A 21501-nucleotide genomic window follows, 5' to 3' on the forward strand; every position below is an offset into this window, starting at 1 on the left:
GACTAACAGGTGGTTTGCCATTGGCTTCCTCTGCATAGTAACCCTGGAATTCGTTAGTGGTCTTCCATCCAAATATTAACCAGGGCTGACCCTGAACACAGAGCTGCCATCAGTTTCATTGGAATCAATAGAATTGATTTCCTGGTAAACACAGGATCAGTCAGTGTTTGCTTTTTATTGTGTTATTATTGCAAACATTTGCACTGCTATTAGCTGTCAAGGATTTTTCCACATAAAGCAATGGACTAGCATAAATTAAAAATGGGAAGTATTTCGAACTTAGTGGGAGAGCATTTGCATTTACTTAGACACTGCCTCTGATGTGGCAGTGCTATGCTTAATCAAGCTCAAAGTATGGTTAACAAAGCTTAAGGAAACAGAATTCCATAATAAATTACAGCAATAAATAAAGGTTCTCTGTTATTTAATCAGGGTTATTCATGGTTCTTGTGTCAAACAGCACTTCCAGAGATAAATTGTTTCCACACATGGAGTGTGATTTTTCTCACACCCTGCAGCTCAAAATGCCCTCTGAAATGCTGCTCCTGACCCCACAATCAACATTTTGGGCTGCAGTTTATTGTAATGCTTGTGGATGTGTAAAGAGGAAGGAATCGAGAACTGCCTGATGTAGCTCACTGTTTTTGTTGGATCATCTCTGCTAGTGCCCTGTACCTTTGGTTCATTCAGTAACCCTTCTGCTATGACCTTTCTGCAACAAAGCTCTCTAGGCTTTGTGTAAATAAAGTTTGTGTTGCTTGCTATCACCCACAAGTGTAATGACTTCCCCTTTGCTTTCTCCGCAGCAATAATGGTTTCTGCAAAACAGCTAGCAGACTTTGGCTATAAAGCTTTTTCCAGTTCAATGATTCTCCTTACGCTGTATGGTGGCTACCTCTGTAGCGTCAGAACATACCGTTATTTTCAGCGCAAGAGTCTCCTGAAGCAACTGGAACAGGAGCAGGGACATGCAGAAGCCATCAAGGACTGAATATTGTCTGTATGTGACTTGTTGGATTCTTATCAGATTGCTGTTGCAGACACTCCTATCAGGAAGCAAAACTGCAGGAATCTCTGCCACAAATGGGCATTCTAGGCTGTGATATGAAAAAAGATAAACACATCTATATGATGATGCATTCAAACATTGTGTGCACAGCTTCTCTCGTTTCTGTAAATAGATGCTGATTATAAAAGATGTGTTCACAGAATGGTTTCATCGGTACTTTCACAGCCTGTTGATTTGGAAGATGGAAGACTACAGTAGGAATAGTAATTATTCCTCCTGGATGCCTCTGGCAGTGGTCAGCAGTAGCTTTTCAGGGAAGCATTTATATCTCCTCTGCTGTAATATGCTTAATTCCTACCTGTTTTAAAATAGTAAATTTGAAACATGTTTCAAGGAAAAATGTACGTATGAGTTTTCATCTGTGCAGCTTCTACAGCATCCTTCTGGTACCTTTTTCAAGCTACATAAATACAGACAAATATCTTTCAAAAGCCAAACCAAATACTTTGAGAACATAAAGTTGCCTCATTTAGGTGGGTATAGTGGCTGGACATACCTCATAGACCTTTTAAATCCAGTTAATCAAACTATGCTCAGTAAAGATGACTACTCTTCCATTTTGAGTAAGCAATGGACAAAAAGATTTTGCAAGAAAAATATTAAAATTGTTTTTAGAGGGGGCCAGAATGATCTCATCACATCCTACTGTGTAGAAACTCTTTGAAGATCATATGACAGTTGAAGTGGATATCAGCTTGGCTCTGGGGAAGAATCACATATTGGCAAGGGGGCTCTACTAATTATCTCACCAAAAGGAGTGATACATCTTTCTGTTCACAAACAGAGGCTATGTAATTTATTTAAGGGAGTTCCCCATACAGCTAGGGCAATGAGAAACTACAAGACAATCCAAGCTGCTAGAGCAGGGGTGGGGAACGTCAGGCCCGGGGGGCGTTTTAAGGCCCGCGGAATCATTTGGTCTGGCCCTTCGTGGGTCCTGGCAGATCTCTCAGAAGGATCTAAGACTGGTGATCCACCCCCTCCCGTGGACAGAAATAGCCTCTGTTCAAGGCAGATGTGAGTTTGTTTTGCCGAGAAAAGGAACATTTTGCCCCCTTTGCAGAAGAGTCGTTAGCTATGGAGCTGCTAGGACCGCCCAAGAAACTAATTTTTAAGTTGATAATTTTGTATGGCCTGCGAATGATGTTATAAATATCTAAATGGCCCTTGGCAGAAAAAAGGTTCCCCACCCGTGCTAGAGTTGCCTCTTGAGTGAATGTCTATGGTATTTATTGCTCCTACTAAATCATTCCAGATTAAACCGCCTGGAATTGTTCATCTTTCGCTGCCACTCAAGCCTGAGCTGATGAATTGGCCAGAAATGTGATAATTACAATAATGGCCAACCATCAACAAACAAAGATTTCATAACCTTTAGCAGTTGTATAGAGGAATGCTGCCTTATAGCACTGTTACATGGCAAGCAGCATCTGGTAAAACTCCCTTTTTTACAGAATCAAAGGAACAATACACAATGCTGAAAGGTCAGACATCCAGTCCCATTTATAATGGCTTTGACTGGATGTTACTGCTTCTGTTTAAGTTTATGTTTTTGTTTGACATGACAAGATGCCACCTGCTAAGTGAGATGTTATGGTAAATGCATAGCCAATGCATATTTTTTCCTGCAATATGTAGAATTTGCCTTGTGTCATGATACAGTATTCCTAACCATCAGAGAGGTAATGAGATGCTCAAACATGTTATATAGTAGGCAAGAATGAGATATATGGTAAACACAGTTTTAGCATTCTGCTCCATTTGCCTCTAAGCCTTGTGAACATCCCTCTATAAGTATTACTATCTTTCTTTTAGAGGGCCATCAGTTTACTTTTAAACTTTAAAAGGGTGCTCTTATTACCCCTTAACCTCTGTAAAACTACTGACAATAAAGATATATTGTCGAAGGCTTTCAATAAAAAAAGAACCAATAAAGATATACATACATATCTTCAAGATGCAGGAACATAAGCTTTATTAAATGTAGCTCAAACAAGAAGCAAAAAGTATCTTGGGATATTTTCTACAAAAAAGAGAATGTCTTTTAAAAAATTTGCTTGTGCTATAGCTCTTGCAGAAATGGAAATGCAAGAAAAATACCCCAGTAGCCACTTGTGCTAAGTCAAAGTTATTGTATCTCCAGTTGTGTTTCCACTTGTAAGAACATAAGAAAAGCCATGCTGGATCAGACCAAGGCTCATCATATCCAGTAGTCTGTTCACACAGTGGCCAACCAGGTGCCTCGACCAAGCCCACAAACAAGATGACTGCAGCACCTAATATAATAGGCATGCTCCTTTGATACGATAGAGAATAGGTATGCATCATGACTAGTATTCATTTTGACTTGAAGCCATGGATAGCCTTATCCTCCATGAACATGTCCACTCCCCTCTTAAAGCCTTTCAAGTTGGCAGCCATCACCACATCCTGGGGCAGGGAGTTCCCCAATTTAACTATGCAAGGTATGCGCAATGTCTGGGTGCTATATGGAGAAAAAAGTGCTGTGTTGTTCAAGATCTTGCACCCATGGAACTGCTGTAAGTTAACTTCTGTTTGCACATAAATGTAAGCCACTATCTAGCTGTGTTATTTCCATCATAGGTTGTTTCTGTATCAAAACACCACAAACAGGAAAACGGACCAAGGGCCAAACTAGACGCGACAGCGGCCACAGAACCAACCTGTGGCCAATAATACCATTTTAGAGGAAAATGTAGCAATTTTAAAATTGCCCTGAGAACCTGCTTCTGATTGCCTGTTGCTGCTGCACTGTGGGCCAAATCTTGTTCCCCCCTCTGTGCTTGTTTTGGTATTTTAAAAGATGCAGAAGGAGAAACATGATCTCTTGCTGCTGCTGGCAGCCATTTTAAATGGCTAAATTTTCTTCTAAAATGGCATCTGTGGTCACAGATTGGCTCTGTGGCTGCCATCACATCTAGTTTGCCCCTAAACAAGACAATACATGAGGTTCAGAAAAGTGGAGCGCTGTAATCACCTCCTGAATAAGTTCAGAGATGTGCAGCTGTTTAAATTAGACTTAGACCCAGAATGATTTGATGGCACTGTAATAGTGCCATAAAAGAGTAGCAGGCATCTTTGAGCCCAATTTTTGAGTTTTAGTACTTTCTCTGAGTAAGATGAGAACACACCTAAATTGTGTTCATAAAAGATCTTAGAAAACATAAGCTGACTGCTAACTGTTGAATTATAGGCATAGGATAAAACTCTTAACGACATGTGATGGCAATTCTTATTTGATCTGAGGGAGTCACACAGAGAAGGATGAGGTTTAAGTCCTGGAGCTATTTGTGAGAACCAGCATCTTGTGTGTGTGTGTGTGTGTGTACACATGCACATTGTCCATGGTGGAATAAGACCTTAGCTGGGTCTAGCTCAGCAGTAGTGCCTTCTGAACCACCACCAACGTACTACTCACTCTGCAGAGTCCATATTGTAAGCCCATCATACATCACCACAATGGCAATGATAACCAGGTTAACAAAATACAGCTGAAAGTGCAGAATGCAGATGAGTTTGTAAAGTAACATTCCCAAAACATGTTCTTTAAGCATTTTTTTAATCATAGAGTAAACAGTAGTATAAAAGAATAACTCAAATTTTCAAAGTCCTGGTTACTATTGCTGTCTTCCATCTCCCCTGAAGTACCTTACAGTAAAAAAGGGAGCGGGACACACACAAAGCCCTCATGTACCAACCTCTCCATCCCAGCAGCATCTCACTGAAGCAGGTGCAGGACACAAATTTCAGAAATTATGTGTGATTTTACAATTTGTCTCTATGGAAAAGTCAAAAAAGGATTCCAGATCATCCATGCCTGCTACCCCAGCACACAGATCTATAAACTCTTTCTGTAGCTCCAATGTGCCTTCAAATCCATAGGATTTGTAGGGAAAGCTGGTGATTTTAGACAATGACAGGGAAGACTTTGTGGGTGCTACTTTTTTTAAAGTAACAACTGCAAACTTGGTCCAGTTCCTACCCCAAAACAAGCAGGCATAACTTTCTTAGCACATCACAGCCCAAAGATTATTAGTGACTTCTTGAGTTCATCTGGCTCTATCGCAACCACCTGCTTGCCATGTGTAGCTGCATAACAGCCTAGGCTTGACAGGGCAACTTTTGCGCCCATTGCTGGTAAATTAGACTAGATCACACTGTCAAAAGATTACAGAGTGCATTCAAGCAGCAGACAGAACCTGCTGGAGACCAAAGCCTTCATATGCCCACTCCAAACATATCCCCTCAAAACTTGAGTTGATCTAAAAAACAGAACAGCCTGTCATGCACACACATATGCACACTTCAACAAATAATATTTAAGGTGAGATACTATTAAATACAAAATGACTTATTTTCTTTAAAAAGGGAAACTGGAAATAAGTTTTGCACTAAAAATCAGTTTGATCCCTTCTGTGCAAAATTGGCTGTGCCTGTGCCAGTTTTAGGTTTGCTGGAAAAGTTGGGGATGAAGGGGCAGCTTGATTAAAGACTTCTTTTTAATGTACAGTTCAGAGTATCTAGGAATTTGAACACAAGTCTTTGTTTTCTGGAGGCTTCCCCTGCCCCCCAGCCTTATTCCTTGCCAGCCTATTGGCCACTAGTTATGTGACCATTAATCCGATTGGCGCCATTGCTTGAAGTGCTATGGATTCCTTTTCTACTGTTTGACGTTGCATCTTCCTCATCAGAGCTACTCTCCATGTCACTGCGATCATCTTTCGACACCTGAAAGAAAGAAGCAGAGTAAATTCAGAGCAAATATAATAATTAATTATCCCTTCAGTATCAGGCTCGGTTTGGCATATACTGTAATTTGTCATTCAATAGGATCACTTTTCACATCACATGTGAACCAAATACAAACTAGTACTTACAGTGAATTCTTAACACAGAGTAGCAGGAGGCAAGGCCAACCCAATTAGTATAATTATCTCCTGGGGGTGGGGGAAAGTCTGCTTTTGGGGGAGCTGGGAGGCTCTCACCTGGGATGTGGGTGCAATTTATTGACACCTTGATTTAAACCACCCCACTAAACTCAGGGTGAAAGGGAAGTTTGCTTTTATTATGCATTTCCTGTAGGAACAGTAAGTAAGTAAATGTATTTGTATGTGGCCATAGGCTTTTACAAAACATTGCAAACAAATATAACACATTATAATGCTGTAGGAATAGAAGGGCATCCATCTAGGTTTAATGTCAGGATTGAGCTTATGATCTGAAAGACTGTGGGAAGAGGGTAAGTGGCTGGTGGAATGGACTTGCCTATTAAATGACCTTCCAGCGAGTCCCTACAAAGCATGATCTTCACTGACTCCTCTCTTTCATCATCCTGCAAGTCTACTCTTTAGTGATGACAAGAGAACTACAAACGCCCTCTGCAAGTTATCTTAGATCCAGCGAATCACCACTGGGGCACACCTGCCTGTATCCTTTAAGGAGGAGGTCTGATGGGTTAGAACCATGGCACTGACCCTCTTTTCCTCCTCTTGGCTGCAGAATAAGGGGATCTCTTGCTTCTATGGACAAATTATGGTGGTTGAAACCTGGGTGCTACCAAGCCTCAACTAGCTGGGGCTGTTCTCTAGCTTGGTCAAATCTGATCTCCCTCTGCCCTAGGGAATTTAAGGTACAAAATGAACAGATAGCCCTGTCCCATCTATTCACTCCTTCCCCACTCCCTTTTTCATAATTAAGTACTGCCACACCAACTCTGCCCATTAGAAGACAGAAAGTACTGAGAACACATCCCCCTTCAATAAGAACACAGCTTTCCAAGAAAGAGGCAGATAGATTTAGAAAGCTATTCATTCTAATGAGTACCAACTTAAACAAATAAGTTTTTTCCTCTAGAAACAGCACATGATCATAGGAGGAACCTCTGATTTAAGTCCCTATAACTCAGCACATTTATATGGCCAGAATCAGCACCAAATCAAATCACCCCCTTCAGTTATATGTCAGCCATATTCACTAACTCCATGCAAGCACATATCAAAATAGAAATCATATTGTGACACAGAAAAGTATTTTGGCCACATTATAGTATTACATTACTATGGAACAGTTTCGGTTCCTAGGTGACATAATGAAAGGCAGGTCTTCAAATACCACTTCTAAAGCAAGATGGATGAAAACAGAGTTTCACTTACCTGTAACTGTTGTTCATCTGGTGGATCTTCTATGCAGTAACACATTGGGACTGTGCAGGCGCAGGCCAGCCACGGATAAGATTTGTCAGCTTCTAGCAAAATCGAAAGTGAGAGTGCTCCCCCTCCCCTTGGGGCATGCAGCCTTCCCGCCCAACGGTCACATGACCCAGGGGGAGGGAGCACTCTCCCCTCCAGTTCTCCAACCTGCTGCCACAGAACCAATAACCACATGATTGCAGAGAGGTCCCACAGCGGGGAAGGAGGGAGGGATGTGTTACTGCATAGAAGATCCACCAGATGAACAACAGTTACAGGTAAGTGAAACTCTGTTTTCATCTGCGTGGCTTCTATGCAGTCCCACACTGGGAGAGTAGCAAGCTCGGTTCCCCGGATGGTGGGTGTGGGACAGTCACCGAACCCATGACTGCAAGACGGCACGTCCCACTACTGCCTCTCTAGAAGAATCCACGTCGATGATGTCGCTGCTCAACAGATGTCTCGGAGGTCAATTTTAGACGAACAGGCGACGGAGGCAGCGTAAGCCCTTGTGGAGTGCGCCTTTATCATGTCTGGGCAGTCCACATGTGCTCTCTCATAAGACAGTCTAATGGCTGAGGCAATCCACCTGGACAGGGTGTGCTGGGAAGCTCGGTGCCCCCTACAGCGGTCACTACAGCAATAACATATTAATGTTTTCCCTGCAAACAAGGTTCTTTGTAATAGAGCCCCCTCCATATCGGAAGAAGGGGTCGGCAATGTCACGGGTAAGACGAGACCTTGTATGGGAAAGAAAGCTTGGGTTTCAACACCACTTGATCAGCGTGAAACTTAGTAAACAGTGAAAACGGCAAGAGCCGAGGTGGCCGAGGTGATTGTGACCAGACAGGCAGTCTCAAGGATAGCAAAGAGAGGCCCCCGGTGGCCAAAGGCTCAAACGGTGTTTCATGAGTTGGGACAACATGAAGGGAAAGCCCCACTGAGGAACAGGTGGAGATACCCGGGGATAGAGGTTGATTATGTCCCCGTACAAAAACGTCTGTGAGTCTGGGTGTGAAAAAACACAGAAAGAGAGTCCAACTCAGCGTGAAGGGCCGAACAGTATTCGAGGGATTGGACAGTCCAGCATCGTTAAACATACGAGGTAGTCAAAAATTGACGACAGGAGAGAAGCAGCTCTGGACAAACCATTGTCAGCAGCCCACAGGGAAAAACGTTTCGCTCGGCATCAAGAAAATTGCCGTTCCCTCAGGCAAAGGAGGCAAACTTTGTGGCAATAAGTCTTCACATTTTGGTGCCACAAGAATGACATTGATTGAAAAGCGGAGCCTTCTTAAGACTCCATTCAGTAATAACAGTAGAAGAGAAGCTATAGACACGTTCTCTCTCCGTGGGGGCAGAAAGAGAACTGGAGGGGAGAGTGCTCCCTCCCCCTGGGTCATGTGACTGCTGGACGGGAAGGCTGCATGCCCCGAGGGGAGGGGGAGCACTCTCACTTTCGATTTTGCTAGAAGCTGACAAATCTTATCCGTGGCTGGCCTGCGCAGTCCCAATGTGGGACTGCATAGAAGCCACGCAGATGAACAATATATATGGTGATATTTATTGAAATGCTGTTTTGCTGTACAGTGTATGCAAGGTTTTGGGTTGTACAGAACTCTAGTAAATCAAGAATAATTCTGTGTAACTGCAAATTTGTATGTACCTATAGCAACAAGATTTAATAAATGTCACTCTCCATTCTCCGTTCACAAGATTTACCACTAGGTGGCAATCTATTACTGCAGGTGTAAGAAAAGGAATCAAGTGTTACAGGCAAACCAGACTGGCATGCTCAAGTCTTAAAAGTGCTATCTACTGACATATCCCCTTAGTACATATGACACCTGCCAAGGGCAGGTCCTACACTTGTGAGCAAGCAACTAACAGAACTGCTTTACATAACTTACCTGCTATTTTCTCTGTTGCAAGCACGCGCAGGGTGTGCTCAGACTAACCTTACCCCTGATTACTCCTCACCAAGCATCTGGACTTTGAACAGCCCTAACATGGCACACAGAAAGAAGAGTAGGATAACTGCCAGTGGCAAGTTAATGATTGTTAGGGCCAACTGCAGTTGCCTTTCAGTATTGCAAAGATCCTGCTTTTGCCTGGGATTTTCTGGATTATATTCACTTTCAAGATCATAAAACCAAATGGGAGGAATTATGAATTAACAAACCATATTCTACTGTAAAACGATTTGTGATTACGCTTTCCCTAATACAGACACTAAGAATGCCTCTTGTAAACCTCCCAGGTTGCAAGGTATTTCAACTGGTAACTGGTGCTGGTTTTAATCTTCAACAGTCAATAGTCTAGATCCATCTCTCTCAGAGAATGCCCACAGACATCCTGTCAATCCTTTTACATCATCACAGCAGCCTTAGTTTCAGGCTTCTAATCTGTGTCAGGATTTGCAGCAGGATTCTTATTGGTGGCAATCGACCCGATGTAACACCCTCCCAAGAGAAACCTGCCAATGGCAAAGGCACTTTGATTTCAGCAAGTGTTGACATGACTGGGTTCTTAAATTATGTGCTGTTTTATTCGGCAGATTTTTGAAGCATTTTATGTATTCTGAAATGAACAGGAGTCTTGTGGCACCTTAAAAATGAAAACATCTTTATTCCAAAAAAAGCTTTCATGGACTAGGACCCTCTTTCTTCAGATATTAAGCTATTTAACACCTGTAATGGGTAGGGATAACCTTGTCAGATCTCGGAAGCTAAGCAGGGTCAACCCTGGCTTTGGCCGGGAAGAGTGGGGCAACAAATAGAAATAATAAATAAATATTTGGATGTGAGACCTACAAGGAATACCAAGGTCATAGTGCAGAGGCAGGAAATGGCAAATCACTTCTGTTAGTCTCTTGCCTTGAAAATCCTACGGGGTCGTCATAAATCAGCTGTGACTTGACAGCAACAAAATGAAAAATGGGTGGGGAGTTATACTAACTAATTATTTGGCATCCTCACTAATGACTATTCTCTACAATAATACATTATAATTTTACATAATTAAATTTCATTCTGTACTTCCTGATTCCCTTGACCCAATTTTTTAAATAAAATAACTGCCAAGAGAAGATTCAGCATCTGATGAAGTGGGTTCTAGTTAACAATGCTGGAATAAAATGTTATTTTATTTAATTATGTATTGGCCACCTTTCAACCTTGCGGAACTCATGATGGCTTACAATGTAAATAAAACAATTATATAATATAAAATTGTTTTATTTACATTGTCAATTTAGTCTTTAAGGTGCCACAAGGCTCCTGATTATTTTGGCTGCAAGACTAACACAATCTACCCCTCTGAAATTAGGTACTGTGAAGACCTTTGACTTTCTTGCAAGCAGCTTTCAGATTACAGGTTTCTTTATCAATTTTGCTGGCTAAAGAGTGGCTTGAGGCAAAACAGTTTTCAGAACTTCACCATTCAAGCTAAGATAGAAAGACACAGAGAGTCCCCCCCCCCAAAGCATCAACAGCGGAGACTGCACTTACATACAAAAAGTAGAAGAGATCCCGCTTCAATCTGGCAGAGAAAAGGGAGTGAGAGAATGGAGAATACAGAGAGTCCTTCCCTGACTAGGTCACCTGATTAAGACAGAAAAGCAAGAAGAGGAGAGATGCAGACCTCCTGCAAGACATCCCTACTTGAAAGTCTGCTACAAACATTCAGCAGACACAGGAATTAAAACACGAGTATTAATTAAATTACAAGTCTGAAACAAAGGACAGGAAAAGATACCCCAAATGCAAAGTAGGAAAGAAATTAGGATTACCTGAAAAAGCAGAAAAGTACCCATCTACTCCTCCCGAACAAGTGCTATGTTGAAAACTAAACATATGAAAAGTTGGATCCCATACAGGATTTCTGCTAATTGAAGGGAGGAGTGTCACCTAACCCCCAGGAGTAGCACTGGGGGGGGGGCACTTAAGTTGCAGCAGGAGGGCAAAGGCTAACTGTGGAGCTAAACTGACAGAAATCCTTTGGTGGTGGAAAGTGCTGTCAAGTCACAGCCAGCTTATGACAACCCTGTAGGGTTTCAAGGTGAGACATTCAGAGATAGTTTGCCAGTGCCTGCCTCTGCATAGCAATCCTGTATTTCCTTGGTGGACTCCCATCCAAATACTAACTAGGGCCTACCCTGTTTAGCTTCTGAGATCTGATGAGATCCTGGGCTATCCTGTGCTATACAGGTCAGGGAAGAAATCCTTTATCCAGTGGAAATGTTTGGTGGGTTCAAAACCAAAACTCCTACAGAACTGTTTGTGGAAACTTGTGTTTACAAAAAAATAATAAAAAAATCTTAATTATTTACATTTCGTTCTTTTTTTATAAACACATGTTTTCACAAACAGTGCTGCATGAACAGGTGACCCTTGCTTATTTCCTACATTAGACTTTCCTTCTCCTCCCACCAAACCTTCCACACAGAAAACAGCATGCTCCATGAGGCTAAGCAAACATTCTACTTTGAGGCTTGAAGACTTTTACTACTAACTAGGAATATTTTTTTCTTCATCCATTTCCCTTAGGGGTGGGGAACAAACAAAAAACAGCAGTCCAGTGCTCTTAATGGAGTAGGCTTCCAAAGTTTCTCAAGTGAGCAATTTCCATGTATGCAAAAACAGACTGCAAGATTTAACAATATCTAGGCTCAGTGGTACTGCAGAGACAGGCCAAAAACAATCAAAGCTAGGTTCTTTAGGTCTTTTGGTGCTTGGATAAAGAGTTCTAGCAGGAGCTAACCATTTCACCCAGATCAATTCAGTTTCTAGAGTTACATTTATAGTATTTAGCAGACTGAACTTCCCTAGAGTAGCAGACTGGAGAAAATTGCCTGCTCAAAGAACATATGCACGTCTTGTCTAATTAGATGATTACAACACAGCATCAATCTTCATTCCAGGATATCCTTGCCAAGAACCTGCAAACATTTGTTTTTAAAAATATGTACACTCCACCAATGTAGCATGGTGCTTCAGTTCCCATTAACCAGGACAATGTGTACTCTGCAACAATAGATTGTGGCAGTCTGAAAATCGCTCCTTTCCAATTTACTTCTGGCTGACCTTAAATCTATGGAAGAATCCATGGAAAGGTATCTCGAGTATAATTTCCAAGAAGAGAACAGGCTTCCAGTGCTTTCTGTAGTCTTACATAGCACTGCACACCTCCCATGGTTGGTAGAAGACGTTCTGAACAACTGATTTGGGTCATTTTTACTGGTGACATGCCTCTACCCTTTAGCACATAGTTTTGTTTTGGTAAGCATAGCTTCTTGGTAACTTGTTCACCCCAGCTTGTAGCCAGGAAATGGTTATCTGGTAGGCCTGTAAAGCTGTATACTGGTCCCATGTGCTGATTGGTCTTAGCTGTACATTCATGTTTCTGGCACTCAGGGCTGTGAGAAAGACATCTGGGCAGACTAGGTACATACAGAAAGCCTGGATCAGGTTCAAGAAGTAAAGTGGGAATGGACACAGCTTCTAGCAGTCAGTGGGTGGGCTTTCAATACTCTGAAGAGTCATATCACTCTCCTCATCGAGCCGGCAAGTTACTTCACTTCCTGTGCCTTTCATTTTCAACTTCCCTCCTATCCAAGTCTTTCCAAGAATGTCTAAATTACGAGTGGGGGATTTGCAAGGACTTGTGGGGGGCATCTCATTTTCCCCCATATCACTTTCCACACTATTTCCTCTTTCCTCTTGGCAGCCCCACACCCTGCTTTCTCCTCCATCCAGTTAACCTACCTTTTATTTGCCCCTGAATCTTCAGCTATATTTATTAACTTCATTTATGCCCCACCTTTCTCTCCAGTGGGGACCCAAAGCAATTTACATCATTTTCCTTTCCTCCATTTTATCCTCAGAACATCCCTGAAAGACAGGTTAGGCTGGGAGTGGGGGACTGGCCCCACATCCCTCAGTAAGCTTCCATGGTAGAATGGGGATTCAAACCTGGGTCTCCCAAATCCTAATCTAAATCTCTAACCACTACATCACAGTGTTTTGTGCAGTGGCCACTGCTGAATTGTAGTGAGCAGCCACACCTGCCAGTGGTTGCTGCAAGGCCTCAATCTGATGAGTCCTCCCTTGAAGACCAAAGCAAGCCTGGAAATGGCCCTGCCCTCTCCCTCTTGCTGACAGAAACCAAGACTTTAAGGCTGGCAATATTCTTATGATTGCCTAGCAACCCCCACAATGTCCACTGTAGATTAAGCTACAGGTGCTGCTTCTATTATTGGGGGGGGGGAGGAATTTTAACCCCAAATGGGTTGTTTGTTTTTAAAATTTTAGAATTTTCTACAAGTTTGTAGAAAGATTTGTTTTGTCTGTTCATAGCTTCAATCTCCAGACTTAAGTGTCCACAGATGGGGCTCCATTGAGAATTAGATATACTGATGTGAAATCCTTAATTTTGGAACCCAAATAAATTATGCACTTAACTTGATTTATGCAACTTACTGTCGGGGGTAGAACCTGATTTTTATTTGGTGTAAAAAAGGTACATAGCCATGACAAGGAAACTGTAATTAAAGTCACAAATCACTATCAGAAGCCCTCCCTTCTTCAGAACTAGTGGCATTAGTGAACCTATTCAGAAGATAAAAAGGCATGGCAGAGAGCCCTTAGTGATTAAGAAAAAAGCAAATTCTAACGAGCCAGTCATACCTTTCCTCGTGCCAGGGCCTTGTAGGCAACACGGAGGATGAAATAAGACCAGATGACATGTAGAACTTGTAAGATTACAAGAAGCCCATTGAACAGCCACCATGATGGGTAAGGGCCAATCAGCTCCCAGCTTTCAAACAGTGTTGTATTAAGTATCCTGCAAGACAAAGAAGGCAGCTTGTTACATTAACTGCTCTGGTTATCTCTCACAAGTCCCAGCTCTCACTGGGAACAAAACTGACTGTTAACATGGAAAGCATTTTAAGCTAGTCTTTCACAGCATGCTGATGTCTCCAATCTTAGAGATTCCAACATGTGAGCAGGCATTCCTGAAATGGCAGGGGCTTCTTACTAACACTGTCCCCTTCCCTCTACACAGTTTTTATATACCATGGTTGAGCCAAGGGATGGAATGCTCACCAATTCATCCTCTTTCTAAATTACATACAAATGGTACACCTTCTCTATTACACAGTCGCAAGTGCTGGAGAAGGGGTATTCCTTTTTTTAACCTTCCCCCATCATGCAGCCATCATTTGAACCAGGATTACACAAAGCTGCAATTTAACTTAAAAATAAAACTTCAGAAAGATCTGATCACAGACCTCCCAGCCTCCCATCCAGTTCATCCCTTCCTAATTCTATCCATATAGCCATGATTTCAGTGGATAGTTGGTAGAATCTGAAGTTATTCCACATGACCCACAGCTCATTCAAGTTGGCAACATATGATCTGTGGTCATTTCTCCAACAACGTGACATTTTAAAAGACTCCACTGTCTGTCCAAGTTCCAGTTTTGTTATAGGGTTACTGTATTTTCTGAGCAGTTTTGCTTTCAGTTGTTCTAAAGAGTTTCAATTCAGAGTTAATTTTAAAAGGACAATTTTAGATATGGGCAAGTTCATCAAGAAGCACCATTTATATAGGTTGGACTAAGAAATTTAAGGCTTGTAAAAATGTCAACAACAACAATAATTTTCAAGTCTTTGCTTTTTTCTGCCAGTAATTTAGTATTATCAGCACATCTCAAATTGTGAATGTTCCTCCCCGCAATTTTCACTCCACCTTCATCTAAATCTAATCCAGCTTTCCTTATGGTATTGTCTGCGTACAGATTGATGAGACAGGGAGATAAAATACATCTAACTTGTCTAACACCTTTGCCAATTGGAAACCATTCCGTTTTTCCATATTCTGTCCTAACAGTTGCTTCTTATCCAGAGTTCATGTTGTGCATCAAAACAATCTGATGTTGTTGAACACCCATTTGCTTTAACAGAAGCTACCACATCATAAAACTGGCTCCTGGAGCAATCATCAGAGCTTCGTTGTGGAGTGGTGCCTAGGGGCCTAAGAATCCAACACCAACTAGGAACACCTGTTTTTTTTCCCATTCTAACCTGAGATTTTTTAATAGCTATGTTGCAGGGAAGGCCCCAAGAAATGTAAGTTCTCCTTGTACAATGCAAATATCACAGCAGCAACAGCATGAATACCAAGGTAATATTAACTATGTTAACTATTTTTAGGGCGTTCTAACATGCCCACAGAAAGCCAGCGTTGTGTAGTGTTTAAGGTGTCAGACTTGGACATGGGAAACTCATGCCATGGAAGCTTGTTGGGTGACCTTGGACCAGTCACACACTCTCAGCCCTGACCCTGGCTACTATTGGGATGGGAGACCTCTAAGGAATGCCAGGGTGATGTGGAGGCAGGCAAACCATCTCTGAATGTCTCTTGCATTGAAAACCCTATGGGGTCGCCTTCAGTCAGCTATGACTTTATGGCAAAAAAAAAAAAAAAGCACACATGCAAACACTCCCCTGCTGATCTGTGGGATGCTGCTTGTCGTTTGGGCTCATGGTATATGCATCTTCAGTGAATCATGACATCCAAGACTGGGGACACAGAAACAGCAGAAAATGGTGCAGGCAGTAATAGTGACTGGGAAGAATGGAGAAAGAGACAAAACAGATGGGGGTGGGGAAGACCCAACCTAAAAACAAAGTTGGGTACCCAAAGGTTGGGCAGAAAAGAACTCAATTAAACTATGATCTGAAATATATTTATTATAAAGCACTATGCCTATATTAAAAACAAGCCCATATGGCAACAAATACAAGGTTGATAATAAAAAACCACATGCCAAACGTGTTTCGGCCACCAGACCTTCATCAGTGGTCTAGTAAAACATATTATGCACACATACACATAAATCAACAGATAAAATGATTTTGTAACAGCCCTGGTATGTATTTTGAGATGTCTCACAAAAAATCAAGAATAAAAATATATGTTAAAAACAGTTTGACTATACCAATTTTTTTCTTCAAAAAGAAGGATTTAAGGCTACTTACATTCCAAATGCACTCTGTGCCTATGATATCACATTGTTATTAAAATATGTATTGAACTGTAAAAGCACATATCCATGGAGTGCAGTCTAAATATTTCTTTCTGTAAAAAAAAAAAGCCAAATAGAACTATTGGAATAACAAAAGCCAATGCATATTAACAAACCAAGGCCTAATCATAGAAATTCCTTATAATCTACATACCAGGACTGGGCTGACCTTAAATTCAAAGTGTGCATAACATTATCAACCAAACAGACGGTACTATCTGATGATCCAAACCTCCTTTAAATAGTATAAGTGGAATAATGTAATCCCCATGACTCAGCAGGGTGCGAGGAGAGGCAAGGGGAAAAAAAAGAGATAAAGTGTGTTTGTGGGAGAAAGGAAAGCTCCTTTGTCCTTTAGCTGGAAAATTTTCAGATACAGCAATGCAACCAAACGTTACCAAATATAATACAGAAAACAAAAATTACTGCAGAAAAAGCCAATCAATTTCTTCATTCAGACCCTTTGGTGCAAGAGTTCCCAAAGTATAGATCCAAAATGTTTCTCTTTTCTTAAAAAGTCTCAGCTGTTGAGAAGACGAAGTTGGCACTTGTTCAAAAACCCAGAAGCAGAGGTCCTTGCCAGTATGAACAAAGGTGGTAAAGTGTTGTACTAGCGGTGTCATCAGCTTATTAGTTCTAATGCAGCCCCTATGTTCACAAATTCGCATCTTGACTGGTCTTGCGGACATACCTACATACATCAAATTGCATGAACATTGTACTACATATATTACATGAACATTGTACTACATATATTATACCACCGGAATTACAGTTGGCAAAACCATTGATATGAAAAGTTCTGTCACTAGTTGAATTATGAAAGGTCTTTCTTTCAATAGAAAGAGGACAAACAGAGCCTTAACATCCTTCTTTTTGAAGAAAAAAATGGTATAGTCAAAAACGGAGCCTTGGCTACTTACTGTGAGGGCTCCTTCTCTTCTGATGCGAAGAGCCGGAACTTAGTTCCAAACTTGTCTAGCTGGATGGACAGGAGTAACAACCATAACATTAAGAACAAACAGGGTAACCCCATGAACACTAACATTACTTGTATTTGAACCTGAATGGAACAGAGGATATCTGGGTTTTCCGGTTCTTCAGCATAGCTTCACTATGATATACTTGCGTCTGTCGATTTGCATGTAGGACCCATCTTCACCCGGGTGGGCAAGGTGCCCTTCGCCTCAGAAGAGAAGGAGCCCTCACGGTAAGTAGCCAAGGCTCCGTTCTCCTCTGAGGCAAGGGCACCTTGAGCTGTGGGACCTATAAGAGCTCCCATAAGGGTGGGTTATGCACTTTCGTTGACTACGTGCTGCAAGACCCTTCTGCCGAAGGCTGCTTGCACTGACGACCAGGAATTTATCTTGTAATGCCTGATAAATGTTGACACCTTTCCTTTTTCCTTTCCTTTCCTTTTATCCCTTAGAAGCTCCTTGATCAATTGATCTTGAGCAGCATATATCTAGTGTTGGAGGGATATAAGGACTGAAACAAATCTTGCCACTGACAATGTAGCCTTGGGGTCCCTATCACTTAGTAAAAAAGGCATTATGTCAGTCACAGAGGCATTGGATTTGTATATTAAAAGGGGGGAAATATAGTGCGATCGAAGTTCCTCGTAAAAGCGGCATTCCAAAAGGGCATGGGCTAATGAGTCAATAGAGCCAGAAGAGCAAGGGCAGATCCTGTCAGAGTATGGTATATTCAGAATTCTGCCCTGCATTACCATAGAAGGGTTAGCATTCAATCTAGCCAAGCAAAAAGTCCTACAGAGACGAGGAGTTGTTAAATAATATGTAAAGGCAGGCAGACCACGTGGAGGGGGTATTCCGAAGAACTGGGATGAACAGACACGACGAGCACGAAAAGTAGTGCTGTTATAATCAAGCTCTTTAATGCGCTTTTTAATTTTGGCAAAAGCTTCAGTTTTCCCAAGATCTGATAACATATCCTGCGAGAAGCCCAACAATGCCAGTTTCTCATCTAAGATTTTTTGCCATGAGGATTTAAAAGGGTCATGCTTCAGAGAAGCTAGGAACCTTTCAGTGCTAAAGCACAGTTTAAGGTGTAGTTTAAAGGCGGCCAACCATGCCCTAGCTTCAAGTGACATTTGGCCAAACTCGGAATGAAGAGTAACGCCAGCAACACATCGAGGGGCATTTAGAAGTTTTCGTAAGAACTGAAGCAGTGGACGATCTATAGATTCATTGATGACTGTAATCCAGATGGCAACACCAAAGAGGATAATTGGGGTAATTTTCAGGTTAAAAACCTGAATAGCCCCTGGAATATATTTGCCACCTTTGGTGTGAAAAAAATTGACAATAGCACCAACCCCAGGTTTAATTTTGTTGGACACTGCTTTTTGATGGGCATTCCAATTTAGGTTACGGGAAAAAAGAATGCCAAGGTAAACAAACTCCTTGACTTGGTCAACCTCAAAGCCATCTTTGAGGGCCATGTGTCTCTGACTCCCCTTCCCCTGTTTCGTATCCTCCCGTTTCGTATCCTCTATCTCTGTTCCTTTGAACTCGTAAAAGCAGTTCACACCTCCCATGCCTTCCTCGGCCCCGGCGCCTCATCTGCCTTTCCCAGGTGCCGCTCTTGCCCTCCCCTGCTGCGCTTCCTGCATGCACTCCCTCGGGCCGAATATGGCCTTGGGGATCTGATAGTCCTAACAGTCTCTCTGGGACCCGTTTGATGTTTTGTATTACACCAATCTATCTTGTAACTTCCCACGACAGAAGTGCCCTGTAGTAGATATATTCTGTAACCCCGATAAGCTAGCTCACTTGCAACTTTGAACCCGTGTCTGTCTTGTACTATCTGAAGCCTTCAATAAATCCTTTGTTTCTGCATCCAAGTCTGAGCAAGTGATTTTGCGAAGTTAGCACAGTTAGGTTGGGACTCTCACAACCCAGCAAAAAAGAGGCAATTTTCTCCTCTTAGTGAAGATCATAATCTTAGATTTATGATGGTTTATTTTAAGACCTTCCCTAGAGCAGTACTCAGAAAAAGTTTGCAAAGATCTTTTCAAACCAATTCTTGTGCGGGACAGGAGAACTGCATCGTCAGCATAGAGTAGAATCGGGGTGGGATGACTTGCAAGCTTTGGGGGGTGGCAAAACTCTGAGAAATTGGTTGCCATATCATTCAGGTATAGGTTAAACAAGAGAGGAGCAAGGAGGCAACCTTGTCTAACTCCCTTGACCAGTTCAAAGGGCTCGGTTAGTTCTCCTTGGTTGATAAATGTTGACACAGTTGACCAAATGGCGGCCCGACAGATCTCATCGACCGGGGCTTATTTGTCGAAGGCCGCTGTCGTGGAGGTGCTACGCAGTGAATGGGCTGTGATGCCTTCTGGTACTGGAACCTTGCATGCCTTGTAGGCCTCTGCTATGCTACGCTTTAAGGTGTAGCTGATGGACCCCGCAGACATTCAATGTCCCTTGTTAGGATTAGCGATGTTCACAAACAGGAAGTCCGTCTTTCTGAAGTCTGCTGTTCTGTTTATAAAGATTTGAATGGCCCTGCGCAAGTCCAGAGAATGCCAGGTTCTCTCCTTGGAACAGGAAGGATTGGGGCAGAAGGATGGTAAGATTATTTCTTGAGGCCAATGAAAGGCCGAATTAACCTTCGGGAGGAAGGTGGGATCAGGTCTCAGGATGACCTTGTCTTGATGAAAAATGCAGAGGCCTTTCCGGATGGATAAGGCCCTCAGCTCTGAGATCCAATGTGCCGAGGTGATAGCCACTAAAAACAGAACCTTAAATCTCAGCATCTTTAGTGATGTGGTTCTAAGAGGCTCAAAAGGATGCTCTGCAAGGGCGTTAAGTACCAAGTTGACATTCCATGTAGGGAACCTATGCATGGTAGGGGGTCTAATTTGGGTGACCCCCTTGAGGAAGGTGACGATGTGTCGATGTCTGGACGTGGTGACTCCTCCTGTAGTTGGAATGACTGTGGTAATCGCTGCAATCTGGCGTCTCACAGTGGAAGCTGAAAGATTTAGGCGCACGCCCTCCTGTAGGAACTCCAGGATGTTATTGACTCCCGGAGTTAAGGGGTCCACTTTCTTTCTGCGGGCCCATCTAACGAACGCCTTCCAAGACATGTTGTAGAGGCGGCGTGTTGCAGGTCTGCGTGCTTCCAAGATGGTGGTTACAACCTCCTTGGAATACCCCTGATCAAGGAGATTCAACCTTTCAAGTGCCACACGATCAAACAAAACCATTGAGGGTCTGGATGTACTAGTGGACCCTGTCGCAGGATGCCCCGAGCTGAAGGTACCCGCCAAGGGTCCTGGATCGCCATTTGACGGAGTGTTGTGAACCAAGGTCTTCGGGGCCAAAAGGGAGCCACGAGAACGTTGGCCCTCTCCTGCTGGATCTTGCAGAGGACCTTGGGGAGTACGGGTAGGGGCGGGAACACATAAAGTAACTCCTTCGGCCATGGACTTAGGAGAGAGTCTGTTGCCTCTGCCCTTTGGTGGAAGAAACTCAAAAAGAATCTTGGCAGTCTGTAGTTGTCGGCTGAGGCGAACAAATCTACTGCCGGAGTACCAAATCTTTGCACTATGAGCTGAAAGGAGTCTGGATCTAAGGACCACTCTCCTTCGTCCATGTACTGGTGGCTCAGCCAGTGTGCCTGCACGTTTAAGGAACCCTTTATGTGCTCTGCCCGAATGGATCTGAGGTTGGCTTGAGCCCATGTGAATATCTGAACAGATTCTCGATGGAGACCTGAGGACCTTGTGCCCCCCTGCTTGTTCAGATGGGCTTTTGTTGTTGTGTTGTCGGTCCTCACGAGGACGTGCTGTGAAGTGACGTGGAGAAATTGAGTAGCACAAGCCTCACCGCTCTACACGTCACTTCACAATCAGCACGTGACGGTGACCAGGATCTTCGTAAAGACCCGTGGGGCGGAAGCCAGGCCAAAGGGGAGGGCCCTGAATTGGTAATGGTCGTGGCCATATGCGAACCTGAGAAACTTCCTGTGTGTGGGATGGATGGGGACATGTAGGTAAGCTTCCGTGAGGTCCACTGCTGTCATGAATGTTGATGGTCAGAGGGACTCCACAATTGAGCATAACGTTTCCATGCAGAAATGCCTGCTCACCATCCTTCTGT

General features: G+C 42.8%; 2 protein-coding genes across 3 annotated transcripts in view; one reads left to right on the forward strand and one right to left on the reverse strand.

The window, feature by feature from the left end:
• Positions 1-797: 797 nt before the first annotated feature.
• Positions 798-991, forward strand: LOC130493382 (cytochrome c oxidase assembly protein COX14). Its single transcript, XM_056867102.1, has one exon. It carries the CDS (start codon positions 812-814, stop codon positions 989-991), a length of 180 nt encoding a protein of 59 aa, XP_056723080.1. The 5' UTR covers positions 798-811.
• Positions 992-5664: 4673 nt separating this feature from the next.
• Positions 5665-21501, reverse strand: part of CERS5 (ceramide synthase 5) — an 89818-nt gene continuing 73981 nt past the window's right edge. For both annotated transcript variants that reach the window (XM_056859555.1, XM_056859563.1), the window contains 2 exons: positions 13965-14121; positions 5665-5818 (listed from right to left, as the gene is read on the reverse strand). In XM_056859555.1, the coding sequence (XP_056715533.1) occupies positions 5681-5818; positions 13965-14121 (295 nt within the window). In that variant the 3' untranslated portion in view covers positions 5665-5680. The remainder of the gene's footprint in view (positions 5819-13964; positions 14122-21501) is intronic.

This window comes from Euleptes europaea, chromosome 1 (genome assembly GCF_029931775.1).
Source record: "Euleptes europaea isolate rEulEur1 chromosome 1, rEulEur1.hap1, whole genome shotgun sequence".
In the NCBI taxonomy this organism is placed as follows: domain Eukaryota; kingdom Metazoa; phylum Chordata; class Lepidosauria; order Squamata; family Sphaerodactylidae; genus Euleptes; species Euleptes europaea.

What these genes read in the sequence shown, in the direction of transcription:
- LOC130493382 (XM_056867102.1), top strand. Translation starts at nt 812, where the DNA reads ATGGTTTCTGCAAAACAGCTAGCAGACTTTGGCTATAAAGCTTTTTCC.